General features: G+C 43.5%; 1 protein-coding gene across 1 annotated transcript in view; it reads left to right on the forward strand.

Annotated features, from left to right (window-relative positions):
* The window catches only part of DOCK2 (dedicator of cytokinesis 2), a 392,475-nt gene that overhangs the window by 142,300 nt on the left and 223,316 nt on the right, over window positions 1-26,859 (forward strand). The window contains exon 26 of the mRNA XM_075996281.1: window positions 1,090-1,238. Coding sequence (XP_075852396.1) covers window positions 1,090-1,238 — 149 coding nt within the window. The remainder of the gene's footprint in view (window positions 1-1,089; window positions 1,239-26,859) is intronic.

Raw genomic sequence — 26,859 nt, forward strand, 5'->3', positions numbered from 1 at the left:
GGGCCACATGCGGGCCACCTAGCACATTTATCTGGCCCTCCGGGTGTTTTTGCCGCTGGTGCCTGTCCTGCTTAGCAGCCAACTCATCCCGGGCCCACAGTGTGCACTCTCCAAAGGTCTGAGGGACAGTGAACTGGCCCCTTGTTTAAAAAGTGTGAGGACCCCTGGTATATATGATTCACATCTCAGTTCAAGTAGCATCTGGGATGGGATGGCTTGACATGTGTTTGGATTTTTTTTTCCTTTGATCCTTCAAGGTTTTTCTATTATCAAGGGAAATATAGAGACAAAGCTGTGTAGGACCTCAGAACCTTCCAGAAATTTCCCAAGACAGCAATGTCAGAAGAGATACCCTTCTCTGCAAAAGTTTTAATTTATTTAAAATGAAAGTAATATTCTAAGGATGCAAGTAGAATGTTATTCATTTTGTACTGTTTGTACTAGTGCAACATGACCATTGATACAGATATAGTTGAATAAACAAATATATCCATAATAGAGAGTACTACAAAACAGATAAAAGTAATTAAGTTGGTATCTATATGTAATCACATAGAAAATGCTCCAAGAAATATTGGTGAGTGAAAAAACATCAAGAAGCAGAGTAATACGTATAGCATGGTCCCCTTTTGTAACAAGGAAACAAAACAAAATGACTCTGTATGTTTTATACTGATACATGCATATGTAAAATCATATACAAAGATCATGAAGGTGTATAATATGACTTACTCAAATGAAAATCAAAATAAAAATGACAATAGATATTTCACACTACAGTGGTACATTTATGTACAGACACACACACACATATAACACACATGCACGCACATATATAAATGTACCAGTATTTTGTTTTATGAAATAAAGTAATTGATTGCCTCTGGGTAGCAAGGGTTAGGGGAGGGACCAGTATTGCAAATGATATTCCAAGGAAATCTTAACCTAATCTTTAATATTTTAATTCTTTATAAGGAGAATATATTCATGAATAATTTATTTGATGGGGAATTTTACATATATATGAAAGAAAGAAAAGAAACTGAAAAATGAGGATGTCCACATGCCTCTGAACTGTCTTCGTTCCAGAGTGCCGGGACATTCTGCTTCCTGTCATCACCAAGGAGCTGAAGGAGCTGCTGGAACAGAAGGATGACATGCAACACCAGGTCCTGGAGAAGAAGTACTGCGTGGAATTACTCAACAGCATCCTGGAGGTCCTCAGCTGTCAGGATGCGGTGAGTCCCCTCGATGATGTAGCTGTCTTGGACTCAGACTAGGCCTGAGTTGATTAAATTCTAAAATATTGATGCTGATGAATACCAGCGGAAGTCTAAAGATAAAAGTCAGCGCTTGCTTGGCAGGCCTACTCTCCCCGTGACTAAGCCCCACTGCTATGAAAGATGGCTTGGGGACTGGAGTTCACCATGGAACATTTTGTCACCATATGTCTTGTTGGGCAGGCTTTCTCAGAATGTAGGTATGGACACTGCTGTACCGGTAGATGGCTTATCCATTTACTCAGGCTTGCAGGGGTGGGAAGGGGAGTTTCCTATGCCTACACAGCCAAGAAAACCCTCGTATCTGCTTTCTTAGCTGATTTCTTTGGGTTTGTTTCTCCAGTTGTCCTCTGCGATGGTTGAAATGATTAAGACTCTTCCTGGATGAGCACATTGGCCAGCTCCAGACTGAAGAGATAGGGCACGGAGTGGGATGGTGGCAGGGAGAGGGCTGTGCGTGAAGCCAATGTGTACTTTGCAGACGTCATTCCGAGATTAGGCAGGGATGGAACCAAAAAGAAAGTCTCAGTGGGAGTAAGGGGAGGCCTTTCAAAGGGCGGAATCTGCAGAAGACGATAAGCCAGATGGAGAGATAGTGATTAGGCACAGGCCCAGACTTCTTACGAATTGGAAGAGGGAGGTGAGGGTTCTTGAGTTGAGCCAGGTTCCTTTGGCAACTCCACCTTGTCCTGGAGCAATGTCCAGGAGGTACCCCGCCATTAGCTGGGACTGGTCTCACAGGACTGTGTAAGAGAGACCCAAACAACCAATAAATCTTTTCTAAGTATTTGCATGAGCATTGCCCCCCTCCCTCTCTTCCCTAGAAAATCCTCAGAGAAGAACCCTCTGGATAAACTGCATCTGTGACTGACTACAGTCAGAGAACTCTGCGGAGCAACATTCCTTCCTGCTCACATCCCAGAGTCAGACTTGGTTACCCATTTCCTTGTGGGCTATCTCTCCTGTCTTTTCATTTCTATTCTTAACCATAAGCTTCTTCTTATCCTATTACTAGGCAAATGCAGTAGCTTGATTCATTCATTCATTCACTTAGAAATACATATGATGCACCAGGTGTATGCTAGGCATTGAGGACATTTTAAAGGCATGGTCTCTTGCCTTAGGAAAATCTATACAGATATGCGAATGAGCAATTGTGATACAGCATAATGACTAAAATCTAGAGGGGGTCCAAGAGCTACAAAGGACTGTGTGTGTGTGTGTGTGTGTGTGTGTGTGTGTGTGCCTATTTAAGCATTTTTGTCAAGGAAGCCTTCACAAAGGAGGTAAAACTTCAGGTGGCATTCAAGGGTGAATAATTTTTTATTACAGTTGTTACTTTATTGGTTGGTTTCTAGACACTGTGCTAAATGCCATCTGCACATTCTCTCTGCTCACCCTGATTCTAGATTAGATACTAAGACTCACTGTTCCCATTTTATAGATGAAAAAACTGAAATTCATAGATTTTTAATTAGCATTCAAGGCCAGACAGCAAATAAATGTCAGGGTCAAAATTCAAACCCAGGTCAGTCAGAGTCTGTGAAATCATAGGTGTAGGGGATACAAAGGATGGCCTCTTTTTCTCTTTTTCTTCTTATTCACACCCTTGTTCTACTGAGAGGGAGTGTAACACCCAAGAGTTTAGATATTCAAGATTCGTTCAGATGACAGTGTTAGGATGATGACGTTGTTTCTGTAAGCACGTTCACTAGTCAGCTCTTGAGCTGATTCCAGACTTTGCTATTTGATCTTTTCCTATTGTTTTTTTAAGGGAGAGTTTGGCCTTACTCTTACTTATAGTATAGAAACATGAGGGTTGGCCTCTCATTTCTGTAGCAACATCCTAAAGAATATTGCCTCTCTTGGTTGAAAAGCCAGAAAGCCAGTTTGCAATTTTTTTGCCTTTTTTTTTAATATGTCAGTAGTGCTCACATCCCTTTTAATGGGGAAAAAAATCATAGATCCTTGGGAATATCACAGTGTACCCTGATTTGAGGAACCCAGCTATCATGGGCTGATTGTCAAGTTCCTGATTTGGGTAGAAGGATAGTCCCAGTTCACAGTTTATCTGCAAAGCAGGATGCTGAGGCTCTGCCTATCCCAAGAGAGTGGCCCCCTAGAGTGCTACCGGGACCAGCTGTCATCGTTTTGCACGTTCCATAACACCAGACACTGGCGAGAAGAGGCTGCTGTCTTACACACCCTCAGCACTTAGGGCTTCAAAGCGGAGAAATGAGTGGGAGGCTCTGAGCTCCCCGTGGGGGCTCGTGGCATCTGGACTTGAGGTGTGTGGGAGGTGCGGTGTCACTCTTTCCTGGCTCTGAGTGCATTGCTTTTATAATAAATTCTGACTGCGGGGACTAGCCCACCCCTTCTCAAGGTGAGCACCTGTCTTTGCTGGATGAGTTATTAAATGCTGTTATCATCACTGGGTTTGGTACGGATTTTCATGCTTCTGCTGAGCCTCAGATCTCACCTCTCCAGCTCGTGAGGATGGAAATCTCTCTCCTCTTCTCAAAAGCCTCTTCAATGAGTAGGACTCATTCAGTGGCCATGATTACTTTGAGCTAAACTGAAATTCAGAAGTTCGAAAGTATCCAAAAGTAGATCTCTCTTGTCCTAGCATATAGCAGCTCCCAACTTGGACTGCACGTTCATATCGCCTGGGGAGCTTTGTAAAAGCAGCAGTGCCTACACTCCATCCTAAGCATCCTGACTTACTTGCTGTAGGGTTGGCGGGGCCGTTGTGATGAGGTGACAACACACAGGTGGCAATGGGCAGCCAGGGTGCAATCACAGTCCTAGTGCAAAAGGGCACCCCAGTGACGTGGAGGAGCTATTGAAACGCATTTCTGATCTTAGCTCTGAAGGGTGGGGTCCAATAACTTATTTTTCTAAGGAGTTTCCAGGTGATGTTGTTGCTGCTGATCCAGGGATCATGCTTGAAGAACCACTGCTCTGATGTGACCCATTGTTTTCTTCAGTATTTACTAGGAATGGAGGAATAGCTGAGCTCTCTCTCTGTCCCTGTACCTTCTTAATTTAAGAGCCCTTTGCAGTCTGTAAAATCGAGCTTTTTCCAATATGAATTTAATAAACCATAAAATGACAAAGACTTCACATTCATTTGTACTCATAAATTCATTTTCGTGGAATAGCAGGGACATGGCATATGCAAAGATACGACTTTGAAAATCCAGATCATAGGATGTGCTGTTTGGTTTCTACAGGCACCAACTTCTCAGAATTAGAAATTTGGAAGAAAACAAATAAAAAAGGCTTCCGGTTGTTTGGGCCCTCTCTTCCAATAGTGGCATAGCCATTTTTTACTGGCTTTTAGTTGGCACCATGGAACAACCCATTGTCCCACTCCAAGCTTGGAGACTATGTCCACCTACCAATCCTGTGGAAATTTAGCAATTATAGTGCAGGACGCCAAGCTTAGGTTTTGGGGGGTTGTGCATTTGGGGGATGGGAAAGGATGCTTGTCTTCAATTGATTGTCATTATTTGGATAATTACACCCCAGCACAGCAAGCTATCCTTATTCTTTATAACCCCGGGTGGCATATGACTCAGGAGGAAATGTCTGCCTTGGCCCAGGGTTGATTTTTTTAATGATAGTGTTAGATTCCCTCACCCAGCTTATTCGAGTTGCACTTAGCATATGAAAAGGACCAGCTCAGGTGAAGGATAAAAAGCCTGACTTCTGCCTCTATTAACTCCTTTTCTCCCCCTCACTGAGCAAGTTTAGTTGTCAACTCTGGTTACTTTGAAAGGCGGTTTCACACTGGCTTCTTTCTGTGCCTCGCCTGCTGCTGAGTAACTCATAAAATTTAATTTTGCACCAGACCCAGAGGGAGTTGGTTTTTTCCCCTCTTAAGACAGGGTTTTTGCTTTTATGTTTCATTCCTCTAAGAAAAAGGAGAGTCGTCGTTTTGTACCCTGCTTAGCAATCATAAAGTGGGTAAAGATGATTCCTAATTCTGAAGAAGAAAAGGTGTTGGTTGAATCTGAATCATGGAGGTAAGGAATGTCCAGAATCATCTTTTTAGAAAAATTCTTTGAGTCTATTGACTAAACCTGGGGAGATTTATCCCAGGTACCGTATTTGTCATGAACGGTTTCAGGGTTGTGATATTTTTATTTAGACACTGGCAGGGAGGGCTTTTGCTCGTGCAGTTTCTCTTGCTTGGAATGTTCTTCCAAGTCCCCACCCTTTCCATGCAGGTAGAATCTTAAACTCCTTTTAGGTTCAGCTCAGATAATACTTCCTTTCCGAGATTTTCTCAATTCCATTCCCTCTTCCCTCCCCTTCCCTCTGCCCCCATGTAGAATCAGGGACTTTCTTGTTTGTGTTTTTGTAACCAACCCTGTGTTCACACTGATATGCCAGCACAGTGGTTCTGTGTTACCCTCTGCTGGCCGTGTCCCACCCCCTTGCCAGGCTTGGAGAGCAGGAGCTGGTATCCCCTGACTTTGCAGGGTTAACCCTCTCAGCCTCACCTCTTGCCAGTCCCACCTACACTCTCCCTCTTCCTGCTCCAGTAAAAACCCCCTCAATTACTCAGACGTGCTGCACTCTCTCACTTCGTAGCTGCCGCATGTGCTGTCTGCAATGCCCCAGCGCATGGCCTCCACTCTTAGCCTAGCTAAATCCTACCTAAGGCTCAGACGTCAGCTTAAATGCCACTCTTTGCAGGAAGACTTCTCTAATCCTCTCCCCCACCTCTGCTGTGGTCCCAGGAGCAGCTCTTGTGCTGCTTCCTCGCAGCACCTGAGTTGTCACCCTCTGTGGACTTGTCTGTTTGCCTGGGGAATCGAAAGTGCTGTGACAACGGAGATCTGGACACTCTATCTGGCCCCTTTGCCCATCCCAGCACAGTGAATAAATAAATGCATGTGACTCACTCAGATTAGTGGCAGGGCCTGATTTCTCCCTGGGGCCCTCTGTTTTGAGTGCGAGTGGAATATTCTCTTTCCTCTTTTGGCCCCCACTTGGATGTCAGGTAGAGAGCGCTGCATTAATCACACTCCTCAGTTCATGACACATCATCCTGGGTGGTCTGTGCAAGGCCCTCCCTAGTTTTTTGTGTGTAGGTGTGTGCATTTTGTCCAAAAATTTTCATCAAATTGATCTTCACAATTGAATTGGCTCTTTTCGTAATGATCTAATTGCTCTTTTTCATAATTCATGTATCAGGCAGCATCCCATGGAAGGCAGCTATGCTAACCACTATACCACCAATGCCGCGGTTAGGCAGCATGCCATGTAAAAATGAGAGGAGCTCTCGTGGGCACAGCAGAACAGTTGGTTTTTGTAAGGTAGCTTGAGCAGGAACAAGGAAATAGAATGATACAAAATAGCAGGTTGGTTAATATCAGGCCAGTTCAGGTTATGTTCCTTGCAAGGGGTTAAAGCAGAGGGAACTTCCTTATCATGCCAGCTCAGGTTGGCTGGGCCCTTTCTAATTGGTTGCTGTGAACCTCCTGTTTTTAAGAAAAACCTGTTTTCTGTTTGGAGGATTTTCCTGTTTCCTTAAAGTTTCCATTTGATTATGTAGCACTTAGCATGAGTGACTCCATTTTGGATTGACCTGTTGGAGTCTAGGACAGGAGCTCAGTCCCAAACAATGGACTCCTGTAATTTTATTTAACAAGTTCTTACCTTTAATCCCCATCTTCCACTCCCATTTCCACTCTCCCCGGTAAAATGTCTAATGTGTTGAACATGCATGCGTGGTTTTGGGTGCATGTATGTTTTCACACACATGCACACACACCTGTTTTCCTCCTTTAAACAGGATCAGACACAAACAGCAAAGGGCATCCGTCGTATCTCAGCTCTGTTAGGGTCCCAGTGGGTGGGGAGGGCACTGTGGCAAGAGCAGGAGTCATCTAGACTCTTGGGCATTCTTGGCCCAGCCCTGCCCCTGACCTGCTATGGGGAAAGAAGCCCACCCTGCCAGTCTGTGCCTTCTTCTGAAACGCTCTTCTGACCACCCTGGGTTCTGGGTTCTCTGATAATCCCAGGCAGCCTGCCCTATTGAAGGGCAGGTTGAGGGAGGCTTCTGATGCCTCTTGCATTGCTATTTAATTCCCAGGAATCAATAACACCCTGCTAAAGCTGCAGGGTTTTCTCCTAGTCTCTCTGCTCCTCCGTATTACAAATACAAGGCAGGTAGGCAAGGCTGAAATGCTTTTGTCTGTGGTACATTCCAGAGGGTAGCTAATTAGGCCCCAAACTTAAAGGTGAGATGGTTAAGACTCCAGTACCTTCTGCTGTGTCCAGGGACATTTTGGTTTTGCCCTTGCACTTCCTCTGGCCTCCGTGGAGTTAAATGTGCCCTTCCAAGGCCAGTGGAATGACTTCCCATGGACGATGACAGGCTGCACACTCTCCCAGCACCTTGTAACCCACACGGTGCCTTCTCACACATCACGGCTGTTTGTTTATGGCCCCCAACGTGGAGACGTAGGTTTTATCATCCCCATTTCACTGGGGAGGTAGCTGAGCCTCAGAGAGAGGCTGGCATTTCCAGCCAAGGTGAGAGAGTTAGTAAGAGGCAGAACCCCGAGGGAATCACCCCCTCTCGCTCTAAACTCAACTTTGTCTTCTCCCACTTCGAGGGTACCCTTTCCCGGTTAACAGCACTTCCCCCCATTGTTTCCTGGGTGGAGGTCAGAGCACGAGCTCTGGAGCCAGGCTGCGTTTGTATCCACTCTGCAGATGTTTAGAGGACTCCTATCCTGTGCCCTTTTCCAGATGCAGGGGAATGGCAGTGAGCAGAGCCAGGGACTCATCCTAGCTCTGCTTCTCACTAGCTGTGGGGCTTGGGCAAGTCTTCTAACCTCTGTGCAAAACGAGGCATCTCTTCCCCCAGGTGTGTCAGGCTGACAGTAAACAGGAGCACCTGTGGAAACATCCAGCATTCTCCCTGGCATGTAATCCGTGCCCCGTGTATGTGGCTTTCCCTCTTCCTTCTCTGTCCACCTTCCCTCTAGTGCTCCCTCCACTATCTCAGGCTGCTCCTAGAACATCTCTGGAATTCTTATAAGGACAGCAAAGGGCCAGGTGGCTTCCTGGGAGAATGGCAGTCAGGGACAGAGCCTGGAGAGGACTCTGCAGCCACACTAGCATGGAAGGCAACCCTCAACCCAGGCCTGGTGGCAGACAGATGCCTTGGAGCCTCTCAGGTCTGCAGGAAGCTTGCCAAGAAGTGGCAGAGGCAGCCTCCTGCGGGGCATCTGGGCCTCTTGGGGGTTCCCGGAGGGACTGGAGCAAAGTGTCATCTTGCCCTTTCAGGGGATCCTGGGGGGCATTTCAGAACTTCAGGGTTCAAGATAACCACTTGTGGGGTGGTGTGCGAAAGCTGGCTCAGACCAGCTCAGGAGAACCAAGTGTAACGTTTTTGGATATTTTGTGAGGCAGTTGCTAACTAACTGCCATTATTAAAAATTCATAGAAATCTATAATTAAATAAACTATATTAAAATCAGGGTAATAAATCCTCAAACTTCAAAAGCTCCCTATTATCTTACTGTATTTTATGCTCAGCTACGTGTTTGAGGTTATTTACCTCGTTCGTGTCTGTGTGGTGGACATGCTGCTTAAGGCTCTGTGCTGTGCCTTGAAATCTGCCCCGAAGGGAGTGTTTATGCCAGGGAAATTGGCAAACGTCATTTGTCTATCTCCAGACCTTTATCTTTTTCTTCCTGGAGAGCCCATTGACAAACATCAGCCCTCACACCACTGCCAGGGACTCCAAACAATGGCCTAGACCAAGGAAAACTCGGGGCCCAGGGGAGCTGCCCGTGCAGGTCTCTCCTCCCCGGTGGGTTCTAAATCTGCTGCTGGCTAAGGGTCCTCAAGGGACTGGTCAAAGAAAGTACACTCCAGGGACATAGCAATTGCAAGGCCAGCTAAACACCAGCCTAGATGGAGGAGGGGAGATAGGTTTCATTTCTCATGGCAATGCTTCCTGATAGACAGTGGCCTCTTTCCTAATAGTGCTGAGAATTTTGAGGTCTTATGTAGGCCAGTGAGAAAGGGCACCTCGATTCCTGCTGTCGGCCAGGGTGGGGATGACATGTCCCGGCTACTGTAGATTTGTTGTGCCCAAACTCGGTATCTAGTCCCAAAACGTGGGGAAGGCAGGTTTGACAGAGAGATTTACATCCTTCACCTTAACAGGTTTTGACCTTAAGTAAGGTTCAAAACTTACAAAAAGTTGACTTTTGATCAGGCAAACACCACGGTATTTATTGTCACAAGGAAGAACTATTGATGATTGCTAAAAGTAATGGGCGGAAGTTTGATGAGAAACAGAATATTTGCATCTTCCCAAAGTGCCCACGTATTAATGGCACAGGGGAAGACAGTGGCTGCAGTGGAGGAGCCTGAGCGACACCCTCGCAGCCAGTGGAGGCGGGGAGCTCCCCCGTACTGGGCACCGGCATCACGGGCCTCCTGCTAGGATACACTGAGGACTCCACATCCCCCCGTGGGAATCTTGCCAAAAATGTGCAGCCTCAACTGAAGGATGAGAAAGACCTTCAGCAAACCCCCATCGAGGAGTGCAAAATAACACACTAGTCCTTTTCAAAAGGAAAGGCCGTGCAAGATGAGGAGAGACTGAGACACTGTCTAAGGTTGGAAACATGAGACTGGATTCAGCGTGGAGTCCTGAATTGGAGTGTGGGCTGGAAATGGACATTAGAAGGAAAACTGGCAAAATTAGAATCAAGTCTGTAGTTTAGTGAGTAGTGTTGGACCAGTGTGAAGTCCCTGGTTTGACCATTGACCTCGGGCTGTATAAGAGGTTAACATTAGGGAGTGCTGGATAAAGGGTTCTAGGAACTCTCCGGACCATTTTTGCAACTTTTCTGTGAGGTTAACATTATTTAAAAATTTAAAAAGTCTTTAAAAAGCTTATTTTTGAAGTATTTAAGGGTTGATGACTGACTGACAAAGAATGAGTGTTGAAGGTGAGCAATTCCACAAGGTATACCTGTTACAGGGTGAGGGGCGGTGACAGCTAAGGATGTTTTTTGTTTTTTTGCTTTATGAGTCAAGACCACAAAATCCACAGACAAATGACTAGCCTTACTAGAGGATTCCACTTGCAAAATGATTATTAACAATTGACTGCCTCACCCAGTCAGAAGGCCAATGTAACCTCCTACCAAATGAGTAGTCAGGCAATGACTTGACTAAACCAGCATGTAGCCTGCATTAACCCCAGACTGGGCTTTGGAGCTGGGGACATGGAGGGGCACAGGAGCTGTCCTCAAGGACCTCACAGGTGTAGCATTTCACCTGGGCTATTTGAAGCCCAGTCCACGTGGTGATGCCTAGGCCAGGGTGTGGGGCTTGAAGGTCAACTCATCTTTGCCTGGTGGGCTTAGGAAATGGTTGGTTTGGTATTGCTCACTGGATGGTCTTTGAGTTGTCTATTCCCAAGGGACCATCTGGAAACTTCGAAAACAGCTTTTGTTGATAGTTGACTAGAACTGCCCCCTCCCCCATAAACTTAATAATGCAACACATTCTGTTCTATCAGCACCAACTAGAAACACTTCTTGGGGTGTTCGCCAATATTCCTTTATATGCCATGACCAGAGTTCAAAGGAGCCTGCCCCCAGCCAAACCCATGACAGTTTCCCTAGACTTGCTCCTTCCCATCCTCAATCCCACACTCTTCTTCTCGGCCTCTCAGGCCCAGGAGGAGGGTGAGGCACTTGCCTGGGGGTGAGGGCAAAGTGTAAGGGGCCACCAAAAATTCAGTGATCAACTCAAATAATATTTTAATGTGATATTTTAAAAAAATCAATATTTTGATATTTTGTACACCGTGGAGTTTTTGAATTCATTTTTACTTTTTAAAGAAAAATATTTAAAAAAATTAAAAAAATATTAAAATATTAAAAAAAACATTCCCTTTTGTTTTGATTCCTGAGTTTTTTGGCACCTCTTCAATTTTGTCCCTAAGACATGTGTCTCACTTGCATTATGCCCTCAGCTTGGTCCTGGCCTTGCTCAGTCCTCTGGCCAGCGCTGGCCACCTGCAGTCACAAAGTGGGGCTCTGCCCCGTGAATGGTGTGGCAGCATGCAGGAATGGAGAGATGGAGCGGGTGCCTGTCTGTTCCCCCTCCAAGATCGTGGGGGGACTAGGGAAGGTTTCTGTCTGCAGGGAGCCATTGCATAAAAGCCCTGGTTGAAAGGAACAGCCATTTACACTCTAAACCTTCACTGGGCCAGCCACTTGCTTTGGAAAAGCATCTCTTGCATAACGTTTGAATTAGATCTCCCCTTCGCAGTTGGGAGGCATGAGTTAAAAGCCCTCTCAGCAGCAGGAAAATATAGCTATGTTTGGTCCAGGTTACAGTTACTGAGGGAACCATAACTTTGATTTGCTCCACTGGCATAAATGTAAATCCGTAAGTGAAATGAGTTAAGTGAGGCAGGAGGTGCTCTGTTTTCAAGGATGCTTTTGATCCACAGTCTCAGCTGTCACCTACAGTCTGGGGACAGCAGCCGAGGCCTGCACCTAGGAAGCTTCCAGCTGACAATCCCAGAGTTCTAGAGTGGACATTGTCCGGAGAAATTTTAGATAACTTTTATCTGAGAGATCAACACAATTGATTTAGCAGCCCAGAGTGGAAAGTAAAGTTTAATTTCAGCATAGTTTTTCCAAGCAACCTAGAATGCTAAAGTCATTTTTGACTGTCTATTTATTGCTTTCTCCTCCTCCTGGGATTTAAACTCAGCTTCACTTTTGTCCCCAAGTGCATTTCCTACTGTGTTCAGTCGGCAGTTTGTGTTCCAGGAGGCCGGTCTCTCCTACCTTCCCTCCACACCTCTGTGCTCGCTTTTCTTGCCTTGTTGTTTACTGTGTTTCTTCCACTTGGAAGGCACTCTTTTCCTTCTTCCTACCTAACCTGAAGGTCTGCCACTGGTAGCTCGCAAACTGAATTTCACCCACAGATGCATTTTTGTTTGTCTTGCAGAATTATTTCATCCAACCCACAGTCCCATGACTTCCCGTTGTTTTCTAGATGACCGGATTCACACTTCTGTATCATCCACCTTGCCCATGTGGACATCTGAATTGTGACCCCTGAGAGCCAAACATCGTCTTTCCTAATAGGCCCAGCCCAATTTCCCTTCCATTAAGAAATCATCCTGGATTCTGGCAGCCTCATCTGAGTCACTTCCTCTACTGCTTTCTGATAACTTTTGGCTTTATCATAGAATTTCGCACTTTATTATGTGCAGTTTGACATTTGCTCTTGTCGCGTTAGACCTATCTCGCAAATGTTGAGACAAGACTAGCACTTTTTGTTGTTATTTCCATTTTTAACTAAGGCAATATTGTTCTGTCCAACAGCTCACTAAACATTAACTAAGCAGCTACCATTTGTCAGGCACCGTGCTAGGCACTGGGGATGCAGAAGTTACTAAGTCGAGCTACTGTCTTATTATCACCGTGGAGACCTCACTTCCCAGCACGACCAGTGCTAATCTTTGGCTTCAGCGGTCTAATCAGTATTTCAGAGCACATCTTGTCCTCTGCCTCTGTCCATGGTTCGCACTCCTACGATGAACTTTCTCTGAATATTTAAATCATATCTGTATTTTGAAACCTGGGTTAACTTTCCTTATTTCTGACCCATCCCACAGACATGTGTCCGCCCTTATCTCTTTGAAATTTGATGCACACTAGCACTTACTGGAAGTGCTCTTTGCTGGGTGTCCGATATCTTGTTTACAGACTCTCCAAGGGTAGGGCTGATCCAGTCGTACATGTCTCCTATATTTCTATGCTGCCCGGGCACAGTGCCCAGCTCCGAGCAGATACTCAATAATTAATCTCTGTGGTTTGATTGATCCTCCCATCTTCAATTAGTCTACTTTCTAGAAATACATGCTGACACTAATTTTATTTTTTATACTCAGCAGAACCTAATGAGAAAGATAAATCTGCTGCTGTTGCATTAAAACATCATATAAAAACCAAGTACCAACTTCAAGCATTGCCGTGCTCCCTGAGTTGTTTAAATATCAGCTTAGAATGCAGCATGCATTTTCCCATGGAAATAGCGCCTCAGGGTTGGTCACGTTTCCAGGCCACCCGTGGGAGTGTGCTTAACCTGTAGTGTAATGAACTCTGGGGCATAGAGGCCCACATTTATTTCTCCTCATTACCTGAAGTGCTTGTGGACATTGTATGAACTTCACCTTACTTGTCACTCATCACACTACGCTCAACTTTGCAACGTCTGTTTTCTCCTCTAGATTATGGGAGACTGTATCTGCTTTGCTTGTCGCCATATCCTAGCATAGTGAGCACTCCTTAAATATTTGATTTGCATTGAGTTAAGTTGTAGTTTAAAGATTATGGAAACACAGAGACATGGATTTGAATTCCATTGTCACCACAAACTAACTGTGGGACTTGAGGGAAATTACATGGCCTCTCTGAGCCTCACCTAACCTCTCTGTAGTGTTTTGTTAGTCAGAACTACCAAGTTGTTGAGCATGTGGTTAATACTTAATATATGCTTTTTCTTTCCTTCCCTCTTGCTCCAATGTAATCCCTCAAAAAGCATTTAACTAATTAGTGATGTCTGCTTTCAGCACAGTATTGGTGAAGGTGGTGGTGACAGGGAAGGCAATATTTGATGTCAGCAGCTTTGGGGAATGTGGGTTTTATTTACAGCTCTAGTTCTAACAGTCTGTGTGATCTGAGGCAGGCCACTCAAACATATCTGGGAAAGAATGATGAGAGATTTCAGTTTTCAAGCTTTTCTACTTGAGTATTGCTAACTTCAGGTGAGTGAATACAAGTGCTCAATATTCTGGGAGTAGAGCCCAAAGGTTGAATTTATTTGAATTCAATCTTGCATTTTATCTTAATTATTCATGCATGCTTTTCATTCTAATGCATGATAGATCCATGCTTTTAAAATACTAATGTAATGTTATTCATGAATCACGTTAGTGTACGCCAGCTATAAGCCAAACACCGTGCCCAGCACTTTATATACCGAAATCAATTAATTTTTATCACAATCCTTTGAATAAAGTGGTATCATCCCTATGTTATTGATGAGCAAACTGAGGCTTACAAGAGTTTAAAGAAATAGGCTCAGGCTACAGGGTAAGTTAGTGGCATAGCCAGAATATAATTCATCTAAGTCTAAACTTGTCCCCTACACCTCCTCAGAGGGTATGTAAAAACAGAGGCTTCCTGTGTCAAGTATGTCAATAAAAATGCTTATGCTTTTGTGTCTGGGGCCAAGGAATGATATAATTCAGTGAAGGTAGGAGAGGAGTAGTCATACTCCTTCAAAAATAGCCCCAGCAGACTAATTATTTATCCACTTAAAACCTGTCCTGGAAGACAAGTCACAACGCCACATCCTGTTGGTTGTCTGGTGAAAGATGAAGGAAGAAGAGAAGGAGATGACGCACACGGGCATAAAAGGAAAGAAGTCGCCAGCATGCTTGATCTTTGAGAATAGGCGACTTAAATACATCTCTTATTTTGCATCCAACTCTGAATTGATAAGATATAAAGTAGATTTAGGCAATATTTTTCACCCATCCATTCATCTTCCATCCAGCTGTCTCAACCATATATCCATCGACACGTTCATCTCACATATTTATACCATACTTCCTGCTCGCTGTGTGTCAGGCATGATGCTACACTTTGGACTCTCAAAATCGAAAGACATGGTCCCCTACTCCCAAGAAGTATGAATGGGACTTTCATGGGAACTCAAAGCAAAGAACAACCAGCTCTGCCTGGAGTAAGATGGGAGTGCGGAGTGGCAGCGTCAGGAATCCTTCCCCAGAGTGATGATCATGCTGAGTTTTTGACTGGGGTGCAGGAGACTGACAGGTGATGGTGGGGAGATGGGCATCTCGGACACAGGTAAAGACATGCTTTCATCATCTGACCTCTGGCTATGCCCTGTGGGGAGGACGGGCTGACCAAGACTGGTGGGGGCAGGGCCCGGGAGAAACAAAACCTCACCAGACCCAACGGACTGACCTCATCCAAGGAGCTGCCCATAGTCCAAGGTGAGGGTGCGGTGAACTCTGCCTCAGGAAAACATCATGCCGGTGGGAAGGTTATAATGAGAATTCCAGGGAGCAGCTGGGAATCCAAGAGTGGTTCGGTTGGACTCACTCTGAGACTCTACGCAGGTCCAGGGAAAGGGGTTGGGAGCAAGAATGTGTAAGATTGGTTCTGTGTCATTAAGCTACACTCAACATAGAAAGGCGCTCATCATAAAGCCTTACTCTTAAGCATTGCGAGGAGCTCATCAGGTGCACACTTCTGCTTCAGGACATCTTCCCGGATTCTCCTAGATTGAGTTACTTATCTCTGCTTCCTCGGCATGCTGTGATAACGTTGTCATGGCCCTTTTCTCACTGTGTGGTTCTTCTCTGGCCATACATCGCCAACAGACTGTGGCCTCTTAAGAGCAGGGACTAGATTCTGTGTCTCTGAATCCTCAGCACCTAAAACAGAACATGGCACTTAGTCAGTTAGTGGTACCAAGTACTTATCAGAATGCATGTGGGAAGCCTTCAAAAAATAACAGTGCTCGAGTCTCACCTGCAGAGGATTAGAATCAGCTGGAGGTATTCACGCTGGGCATGGATGTGTATAGACAGAGAGAAAATTCCCAGGTTAGTCTACAACTACAGCCATGTTTATAACCCGTAATTTGAATCATAACAGATATTATCCTGGCCATCTTGTTTTTGGTGGGGCAGGGGCTTGGGGATGAGCAGCAGACTGATGTTTAGGCAGCTCCTGCAGGATCTAAATCCCCCCAGACCCCAGAGCGCCGGGAGTAGACGACTACTTCTAGATGCCACACACTCATTTGAAAAAAACCCTTAATGTACTTCCAGGAATAAACACCTGGTTCAGGATGAATGGACCATACCAGCCAACTAGGCTGGCCCGTGACTGGCTGAGCATTCTTAGAAAAGGGTTTCCTGCTGGCCAGCTGGTCAGGGAAGGAGCAGGGCCATGGGTTAAAAGTAGGGACAGTGAGTATCAGATGGGGACTGGGAAGGGAGGTGGCTGTCTTCTTTTCATCCAGAAGAGCCATGAGAAATCATAGATCAAAATTGGGGAATTTGAAGTGAATCAGGGAAAATAAACTAGTTCTCCCTCTCCCAAGTTTTCGTAGCTGTCTATATAGGTTGACCTGAGAGAGTTGGTGGAGGAAGTGGGAGCACAAGCCCAAACTTTCCAGAAAAAGCTGGGTGGGGATGACGGCAAGTGTTAGGAATGTGATAGAACTTTAAAAGTACATTGAAGTCATCGGTTACAATTAGGGAAGAGTGAAGAAAATCACACATGCTTTATCGACATTAAAACTGAGTCACACTCTGGGGGAGAAGGGGTCAGGAGAGAGAGAGAGAGAGAGAGAGAGAGAGAGAGAGAAAACATTCTTCTCAAGATAAGGAGAAATGCCCCTATTCCAGGAGGCAAGAATTGTATCAGCACCAAGGAGAAGGGTATGAATTCTCTAACGCTTGTTCTTTGCAAAGATAGGTTCCTGGGGAGGGTTTTGGTTCTACCCAGTGCGAACTGGGAAAACAACATGACGTGTGTGTAACCTCACAGGTAGGTCAGAGGATGACACATCCCTTCCTCACATTGGTTGGTCTTTTCTGGCCAATTCTCTTGAGTTTAAGATGAACATACTTCCTTTGTCCTTTCCCAGCAAAGGAAAAGAGGTTCAAGGGTGAGATTTGAAAGCCTTCTGTTGCTGGCAATTTTTCTAAAGTTTCTGGTGTAATTGGTCCCCACACAGAGCGGTCCGTGAGAGCAGGCTCTGGACTCCGGAGAGGGCACAGGGAACTGAGATGTTCCACGAGACCGTCTCCCAGCTTGGTTTTGTGCCCGCCTGACCTGGATGGGATTTGTGGGAAGAGTCCATTTAGAAAAATGAGGACAGTGGAGTTTTGATTTGGGGCGACTCTGCTGAGGAAACGGTGTCAGTCGTCACCCAATGGGCTGTCTGGTGCCACGTTCCCTGTGGAGGATGGCAGGATGGTTAGGGGCATTCTCACTGCAGGGAGGAGGGGAGAAGATTGCGTATGCTTTTTGGTTTCTCTCTTTCCCTGCCTAAGAACCCACAGTCTTTTGTGTGAGGTCACGCTGTGTAACCAGTACAGGTGAAGAAACCTGAGCCCGAAGCTTCCAGAGTCTCCATTCCGGTTCCATGCCCTCTCCTAGGAATCCCTCCTTACTCTCCACAACAGTTGCCTGACATCTGCTGTTAGCTCCTCTCATTGACTAATTGAATGAAACCCATATCTACATTATAAAATTATGGTTGTCGCTCATTCTGTGACAGGTACTTGTGCTAGATGTTGAACCTAAAACAATGACGCAGGCCTAGTCCCTGTTCTCAAGGAGCTCGCAGATGACTCACAGCTGTTTGTTCAACAGTGTGGGCGGGAGCAGGGAGGGGTGGAGATGTTCGGACCACCCACCTCGGAGGAGCTCGTAGTCTAGTACCTGAGTGTTCTCATTCAGGGCTAGTGACAAAGCAGAGGTACAAAGCAAAAGGGAACAGAGAAAGCAGAGGAGGAGCCCTAGATTGCCAGTGGAGGGGGAGAGAGAGGAGGGAAGGAGGCAGCTCCTGGCAAGTCAGGAAATGGAGGGGTTGGGGGGGCCCATATCTTGCTTAGATGGATTTCTGGATAAATCGTTGTGAAGGCATTCACCATATGTAGTCCTTTTCTTATCCCCTGCCCATGCATGCATGTTTTAAAATACACGGTGGCTCAAACAAGCAGCATGTATTAAACATTGAGTAATTTGTTTCCTCATTTGAAAAAATTAATACTATATAAGCAACATTCAGAATTTTCTGACAAGCAGAGTTAAACAGGTTGCCTACCTGGAATTTATCTTGTTCTCATTCAAGCGGGAAACCTTGACATTTTAATTAGCCCATGCAGTAATACTGAAGATGAGTGAGTGTACAATTTCTGTTAAGTTTTTTGAAATATTGCCGATAGCTCATGGACTCCCATTTCTGCAGTTGAAACCTTGGATGAGCCCATTGCCGCGGGGCCATTTGTTCATTTGGTTTAATTTGCGCTTAAGCTTTGACAGTTTACACTTTAGTACAGTGTAGGTACAGAACCCGGGGCCTGTGAGTGACTGTATTGGCTCTAAATGTTAATTGACATTAACATAGAAAACAAACACATGGAATTGAAATTAATAATTGCTGAGGTAACTATTTGCAAAATGAATAGTATATTAATCAACTACCACTCAACTCTTATGTATAGTTAAATTATATTTAGTTGGGAGGGTTTTTTCTTTTTAATATATTTCACCCATGATGTAAGATGGGGCCTTCAAAAGTAACTTTGTCTGGCGCCTGCTCCTTTGTCCAAAGAGCTCCAGGAAAGGAGGCCCAGTATTGCAATCTGAGCTTTGAAGGCAGATGAACCTGTCCTTCCCAAAAAGCAGTCTTCAGTTGCAGGTCCCTTGATTGAGACACATCTATTATCTCCTATTCCATTATGTGGATGAACCATGTTTATATGATAGGATTCCTGATTTGGGGATATTTATCTTCCCCATTACATTTAGATATTATGAATAATATAATATTGATATATATAGCTGTATACAAGAGCCTTGTGACTAAGAGGACACATGTTCAAATCCAGCTCAATCACCTATACCTTCTGTGGCTCTGGACAAGTTATATAAACCTCTGAATTTCCTCATTTGTAACATGGGAAGAACCAGTAGAGCAGACATTTAAGACCACTCTGTGAATTAAATGAGTTGGCGTATGTGAAGCACTTATGGTCTCTGGTATACATTAAGTGCTCAATAAATATTGAATGATAATAATAATTAGAATGAATCTTATTTTACATCTTAAAATGGGGTAATACTTATCCTTGGAGTTTTCGTCAAGACTCATCGATATAATAAATACAAAACACACTTCCCATTGCCTGGGACATAGTAAGAACTCAACAAATGTTAGTTATGTTCTTTATCCATTTCTTTTTTTGCAGTCCCCGTAGATTTCTCCTTTTGTGAAGAACAAAATACAAAAGTAGAACTTCGCTGAGGTACATTTTCATAAATGTCTTCATTCATCATTAAGATATTGGACTTACAGACTTTGGGAGGTTTAATTTTTTACACTCTAGACTGCAAGTTGGAGGGTCCAGTATATTTTAATAAAAGCCCTCACCAAACAACTTACAGCATCTGAATAAAAATGGTACTCTGCTGTAAGCACAGTGAGGTTTTTTGTTGTTGAAGGTGATGGTTTTCTTATGTTTTTTCCTCTGGTTGCTTTAAGTACATTTTTTTTCACCTGCCAGGAAATGGAAGTTAAAAGCATTTGGTAAATGGAATAAAATATGTCACAGATGTGCCTTTTAAAAAAATGTTAACCCAGGTTACTTTGTAGTGATTAATTTAGTAACGTTGACAACAGCCATCCAGCTTGTGAGCACCAGGGTGACATCTGTAGCCCCAGCGTGGGTTGGCAGATCTAGCCGGGGGAGTGGGGGAGTGGGGAAGGGGTGAGCCATGCCCACAGCAGTCTGACACCCCTAAACACAGAGTTTCCTGAACATACATTCCTGGGATATATCCGCTTAGTCTCCTATGAACATGATTCCTTAGGATTACAGACTAATTTTCATCTCTGTTCAATAGGGAAATAGTTCTATTTCCTTTATTACATACAAATTATTGTGAAAATTTCTGACAAACCATAGCAAGTAAAATTACCCCTTTAACCTCATATCTTTCCCATCTCTCCTTACTCAGTGATACCCTTGCTAATAGCTTACCATACATTTTTCTGAACTTTTTGGACATGGAAAAATATGCTTCCAAAAAATGGGATTATATTCTACATGGTGCTCTGCAGGCCTTTATACTGAGTATGTTAAGCATATCTTTCCAGGTCAAGATCTATCTACCTTCTTCTACTCTGTTATATGAATAAATCATCATGTATATAATATGATTCCCAATTTGGGCACATTTATCTTGCTTGCTACGTTTGGATATTATAAGCTATACAATATTGCTACAAACAGCTGTGAACACAAATGTTTGTCTTATGATGTTCTTTGGACAAATTTGCAGGATGATTTACTGTCTGCAAAGTGCTGCCACATCCATTCATTTATGTGCCCCTAAGAGATGGAGGCAATGGCACTTCCAAGCATCGACTCGAGTCAGGCAGGCCTGGGCTGTAACTTGGATTAGCATTTACAGATGTGTGACCACAGCCAGAGTCTCAGTTTCTCATCTGTAAATCTGGAATTAAAGAAGTATTTCCCTCATTTTAGAGGTGCTTGCAGGATTCCTGAAGTTAATGTATGTAAAGTACTTAGATGAATATGTACCACATAGTAAAAACTCAAAAAATATTAGCTATCAGTGTTGGACCTAGCTACAGTTTCTCAAAACAATCTTAATATTGTGGGTGCCATTGTGTCCAATATATAGATGAAGAAACTGAGGCTCAGAGAGACAAGATTGGTCAAGGTCAATGACAGACAAGGAAAAAGCATAGTTAGTAGCAACAAGGAGAGACTGTTTTTTGCAGAGCACCTTTCGTGATATAATACCGAAAGACGTTTCTAGAGAAGTTGTGGAAAGCCTAAATCACCATCCCTTTGTGGCACCACCACCACACTTCAGATCATGGAAAGAGCACGGAATTGGGCTGAACTGAGCTTGGGTTCAGGCTTGGCCACCTGTGAGCGGACCATTCTTGGGCAAGTTGCGAAACTTCTCTAATTCTCATGTTTCAGATCTGGGACTCCACTGGGATTTTATAAAAAGTTAAATGAGATTATAAGATGCCACATCTGTATGCACAGTTCCTGGCATATAATAAGACCTTAAAACTTGTTAGGTAACAGCAGTGTCAGAATTAGAACGCATGTCTTCTTTTCCTTTTGATTATATTCTCCTGCCACCAACTCCAACCCTTGCCTTCTAAAGAAGGCTAATGTAAAGTGCAAGCCACTCATGACCACAGGAAGGCACTGCCCAAGTCCTACTGGGAGATAGAGGGCTCACCCAGTGGGTGGGAGAGGCAGAGATGACAGGATGCAGCAATATCACTGGCCCAATCTTGCTGACCCCTGACTCTGCTTCTCTGAGCTGCCTCTGTCCCCAGCTGCCTCTGCTGCCTGTTTCACACAATGAGCAGTTGATGCAGTAACATCTTTGAGGACAGAAGTCAGTTCAAACAGAGGAAAGAGGACAGACAGTACTAAACCTAGAACTCATGCAAAAATCACATTCCCTATAGGGGACAAAGACAGAGAAAGGGTGACTCTACCTTAGATGATAGCTATTACTACCTTTTCAAAATTAGATGTTTTCTTTCTGGGTAGGTGTTTATGGTGCCTGCAAGATAAGAACGACATTGAAAAGACCTTTTACATAGGAACAGAGAACAGAGAACAAAGGTAGCAACCATAGAATAGATTGCAGCTATTTTCATTGTATGAATATGCATCATTTCTCTTTTGTTAAAAAAAATAGGCCTTTGGATTTCACTCTGTAGCTGTGACCTTGGGATCTTCATCTTCGCACTAGAAGCCCTAAAGACAAAGCAGGTGGTGGAGGTGGGATTGTCCTTGGCAGGAACAAAGGGCCAAGGCTCCTGCCTGCTGGAACAGAGGAAGCAGTGGCCCCTGCATTGTTCATCAGAATGGATGACATTTCCTGTTGGATGTTATTTGTCACATGACCTCCTGCAAACCCCTTCGAAGTTTTTTTGTTTTTTTTTGGCTAGGGTGCCATGGTGTCAGTCTAGCTCATAGCAACCTCAGACTCCTAGGATCAAGCCATCCTCCTGCCTCAAGCTCCCAAGTAGCTTGGACTACAGGCATGTACCACCACGCCCAGCTAATTTTTTTCTATTTTTAGTAGAGACTGGGTCTTGCTCTTGCTCAGGCTGGTCTTGAACTCCTGACCTCAAGTGATCCGCCTGTCTCAACTTCTCAAGAGTGCTAGGATGAGAGGCGTGAGCCACTGTGCCTGGTCTGAAGTTTTTCTTTCTGGAAAATCAAAGATTGAGCTATCACTCTTTTCAAAACCTCAGACATTTGCATAACACAGTCACATTTTTAAAAATTTATCATTATCACATGTAATTTTAATATATTAATGAAATCAACTTGCTAAAAGATATTTAAATTTGAAAAATTTGGGTAGAATTCCCTGTAAAGATGGTAGATCAAACTGGGCACCTAGTTTGTTCCCTCTTGAAAACCTACTAAAGAAAAGCAAAAGATTTTTTTTTTTAAAGAAAGTAGAAATTTATGGAAAGTTAATAAATGTCTTAGCAGATCCCAGAAAAGTGTTTCATAAGCCCGTAGTGGAGAAAGCTGAGGACTCTTTCCATCTAAAGCAAAGTTCCCCAAAGTTTCAGGAAATGGTAATATGGGGTGATGCAGGAAGTGGGGTGAAGAAGAGGTGCACTAATGAGGAGGATCAATGGAAAGTCTGTTACAGAAGCAGCCTGACTCCATGCAGCTGAGTCACTGGAAGCTCATTCTATAAAGAAGATAAAATAGAGGGCAGCCGGACTGGGAGACGCCAGACATAATTGAGGGCAGTGATACCTAACTCAAAACCAGATTTCAATCAAAGATGCATCCTGGAGGCAAAAACCTCCCAGCACTTTCCTCCTACTCAGTCCTAGAATGCTGTCAGCCAGGCGTGAACCTGGGCAGGGGATCAGACAATTCTTGTCTGTGGAATTCAACCAGCCCAAGAAGAAAGATTTGCATATATCGATATTGGAGTCTCTCCAACTAAATGTCCCAACGAGATCACCCTGCAGTGAAGCTCACAGACCACAAGCCCTGCTCACATGCTCAGAGCCAGCGATCACTTTAGTGTCACCCACACCAAAATGAGAGCCTGCTTCTGTGGATTAAAGAGATTTAAGGAACAACTCTTAAGACAGCTAACAAACATATGAAAAAATGTTCAACATCTCTAATCATCAGAGAAATGCAAATCAAGACTACAATGAGATATCACTTAACTCCAGTGAGAATGGCCTTTATCAAAACATCCCAAAACAATAGATGTTGGCATGGATGTGGAGAGATAGGAACATTCCTACACTGCTGGTGGGACTGCAAACTAGTTCAACCTCTATGGAAAGCAATATGGAGATACCTTAAAATGATCTACCATTTGATCCAGCAATTCCACTACTGGGCATCTACCCAAAAGATCCAATGACACTCTACAAAAAAGACTCCTGCACTCAAATGTTTATAGCAGCACAATTCATAATTGCAAAGCTGTGGAAACAACCCAAGTGCCCATCAATTCATGAGTGGATTGATAAATTGTGGTATATGTATATCATGGAGTACTATTCAGCTCTAAGAAACAATGGTGATATAGCACATCTTGTATTTTCCTGGATAGAGCTGGAACCCATACTACTAAGCGAGGTATCCCAAGAATGGAAAAACAAGCATCACATATACTCACCAGCAAACTGGTATTAACTGAGCAGCACCTAAGTGGACACATAGGAACTACATTAATTAGGTATTGGGTGGGTAGGAGGGGGCGAGTACATACATACATAATGAGTGAGATGTGCACCGTCTGAGGGATGGTCATGCTTGAAGCTCAGACTTGTGGGGGGAGGGGGAGCAAGGGCACTATTTGAAACCTTAAAATTTGTACCCCCATAATATGCTGAAATGAAAAGAAAAAAGAAAAAAAAGACAGAAGAGAATGTGCAAAACAAGCCAACAGAAAAAGCAACTTGAAGGAAACAGGGCTTTGTGAGGCAAAACAAACTTTAAGAAACAGGCAGAGAGAACTTCAGAAAGTGTAAGAGGCAACTGTAAATCAGGAGAAAGATAGTATTTAAAAAACCCTAACCATTCAGAGGAATAAAAGCCATTTTGGATTTTTACAAGTCACTTTTTTTTCCTTTTGGAAAATGGAAAGTTATGTAAGAAATTGGAATTCATCATAGGTTGCAACATAGATAAGAACTGTATTGACATGGTCAGAATATTTTAAATACTAAATGTGGATCAAAGCAAAATTATGCTGTAACTGTGTTGGAAGAGGGAGAAATGGGAGGGACACATGGCCTGACTGGGTTGGGGGAAGGTGAGCGTGAGATGCTTGTGTTTTACGAAGGACAGTCAATAGATGATGCCAAAAAAGTGGGGGGAAAAGTTTAAAAAAGGAGTTACACAAGTATGTAATTGACAATGTGGTCATAAATACCAAAATAACAACTACAACAGTTAAAAGAAGTAAAGAAGTTCCTCTGGCAGAGGGTACATGAGAGACTGCTACTTTTTTGTTTTGTTTTTGTTTTTTTCATAAAGCTTGAGAATTGTTAAAAAATTATATACACTGATAGCTTTGATAAAAATAAACAAACTTTTATATCACTACTGGAAATAGCATCATTTATGTAGAAGCAGAATTCCCAGATTGTTAAAAATATCTTATGCAGTTAGATCCTGAGCATGTATCAAAGTTTTATATAGCCCATAGACCAGGGAACAAACTGAGCAGCTAGGGCCCATTCAGAAGTATTTAGGATTCTTGATTTTTTGTGAGAGAATAGATGCTTGTATAAAATTGTCATTAGGTATAAGACAGTTGAACTTTCTACCGAGCAATAAAACTCTAAGTTTTGGCAAAGCAACAGGCATCACATTTGGTCATTTTTCTGCAAGGGACCCACTAACTCTACAAGGTTATAAAGGCAACTGTAAATCAGGAGAAAGATAGTATTTAAAAAACCCTAACCATTCAGAGGAATAAAAGCAATCTTGGATTTTTGCAAGTCACTTTTTTTTCCTTTTTGGAAAGTGGAAAGTTGTGTAAGAAATGGGAATTCATCATAGGTTGCAACATGGATAAGAACTGTATTGACATGGTCAGAAAGTTTCCAGTTTCTAATCAGTTGTGGGTGGTTAATCAAAGTTATGTTTCCTGAGAGAGTGAAAGGATCTTTGGTTGGGTTTATCAGAAACGTTCCACTAAAAAGTCATGTAATACTCATTTTGCTTTGTTTCTAAGTCTTGAATTTTTTTCCTGTACATGTGCCATAAATATAACTAATTTTAAAAAATAAAAACAATGAAAACAAAACAATGTTATTAAGTTCTAACTAGATTCTGTTCACTGCCTTCTCTGACCCGAGGACGTCCCTCTTTGTTAGGAGGGTTAGGGTTTGCAAGAACTAGGGAGGTGTTAAAGAAATATTAACACCAAAGTGGGGTTTTTTCTACTTGGTATCATTAGAAAGGTTGAAAGAAAAATGAAAAAAGGGCATTTCTTTCACATAATTTGGTTTAGTGTTATGCAGTGCTGTGTCTGCGTGTTATTACTTAAAATATTCTCATGTTTGGTATGCTCTATTATTGTTCTGGAAATACTGCAGGAGACTAGTAATTTCTACATTACATTCTGCAAAGTCCTAGGGCTGGCACGGGGCCCAAGGTGATGGGAGAAGGGAGGGCTTGGCTCCCCCCTGTACCCCACCCTGCCATGTCCCATCCACTCCTTGCTCTCCTCCTACTGGGTTATGTAGTGGGCTTCTGCATAAGACTTCATTTAAAGTCCCTTCCAGACACCAGAGCCTATAATTATTAAAAGAAAAAAAATCACTACAATTTGCAGTGTGTTTAGGTTGGATGGATTAATTTCTTTACCAGGGCCATAATGGGAAGACTGATTTTGTCATTTCAATTACAAGGCACCGTTTAATTCGAGCCCGGAAGACACTTTCCCAGAGTTTCCCTCCACTTGCCTGGCACTGGAGCAATTAACAGTGGGTGATTTGTGGCTGCACTTTTACTGCTTAGCACAGGTTTATCATCTTGAAAGTTTTCCATTTGCATATATGCTATACATTCTTTGGGTGACATTTCGATACCGCCCAGAGTTTAGATTATGCATTGCCTTGCACCGCACTTCCTGCTACGTGCTGGGAATCTGCAAGCCCAGCCGGAGTGCCGGTGCAGACCAAGGGGAATGGGAGTTGCAGCCGCCACTGACCGAGGGCTTCCCGTGTGCCAGCCCTTAGTATCAAGGGCTTTACCTGCATTGCCTGATTTATTCCTCAAATCGATAGCCTTGAAGTTTCCATTGTTTGCCACGTTTTATAAATAAACTGAAATTTAGAGAGGAAAAGCAATTTGCCCAAGGTCACCCAGCTCCAATTAGCAAAGCTGGGATTCAAACTCAAGTCTGCCTAATCTCAAAACACTCTACTACCCAATCTCCCATCTTGGGAGCTTTCAGAGTGAAATGAATTGAATTTGACAGTTTTCCACTTTTAAATATCAAACTTCCTGAGCAGTCCAATTGCTGCTCTTTGGACTAAGAAAAAAATGGCTATTTAAAAAAAGCAAGGGGGAGGAGGTCAAGAAAATGGCTTTTAATATCTCTGTTGGTAAGGGAAGAGATGTAATCCTGGAAAAAAAAAGTAGCATCAAAATGGGAACGATTAT

This window comes from Microcebus murinus, chromosome 21 (genome assembly GCF_040939455.1).
Source record: "Microcebus murinus isolate Inina chromosome 21, M.murinus_Inina_mat1.0, whole genome shotgun sequence".
Lineage (NCBI taxonomy): Eukaryota > Metazoa > Chordata > Mammalia > Primates > Cheirogaleidae > Microcebus > Microcebus murinus.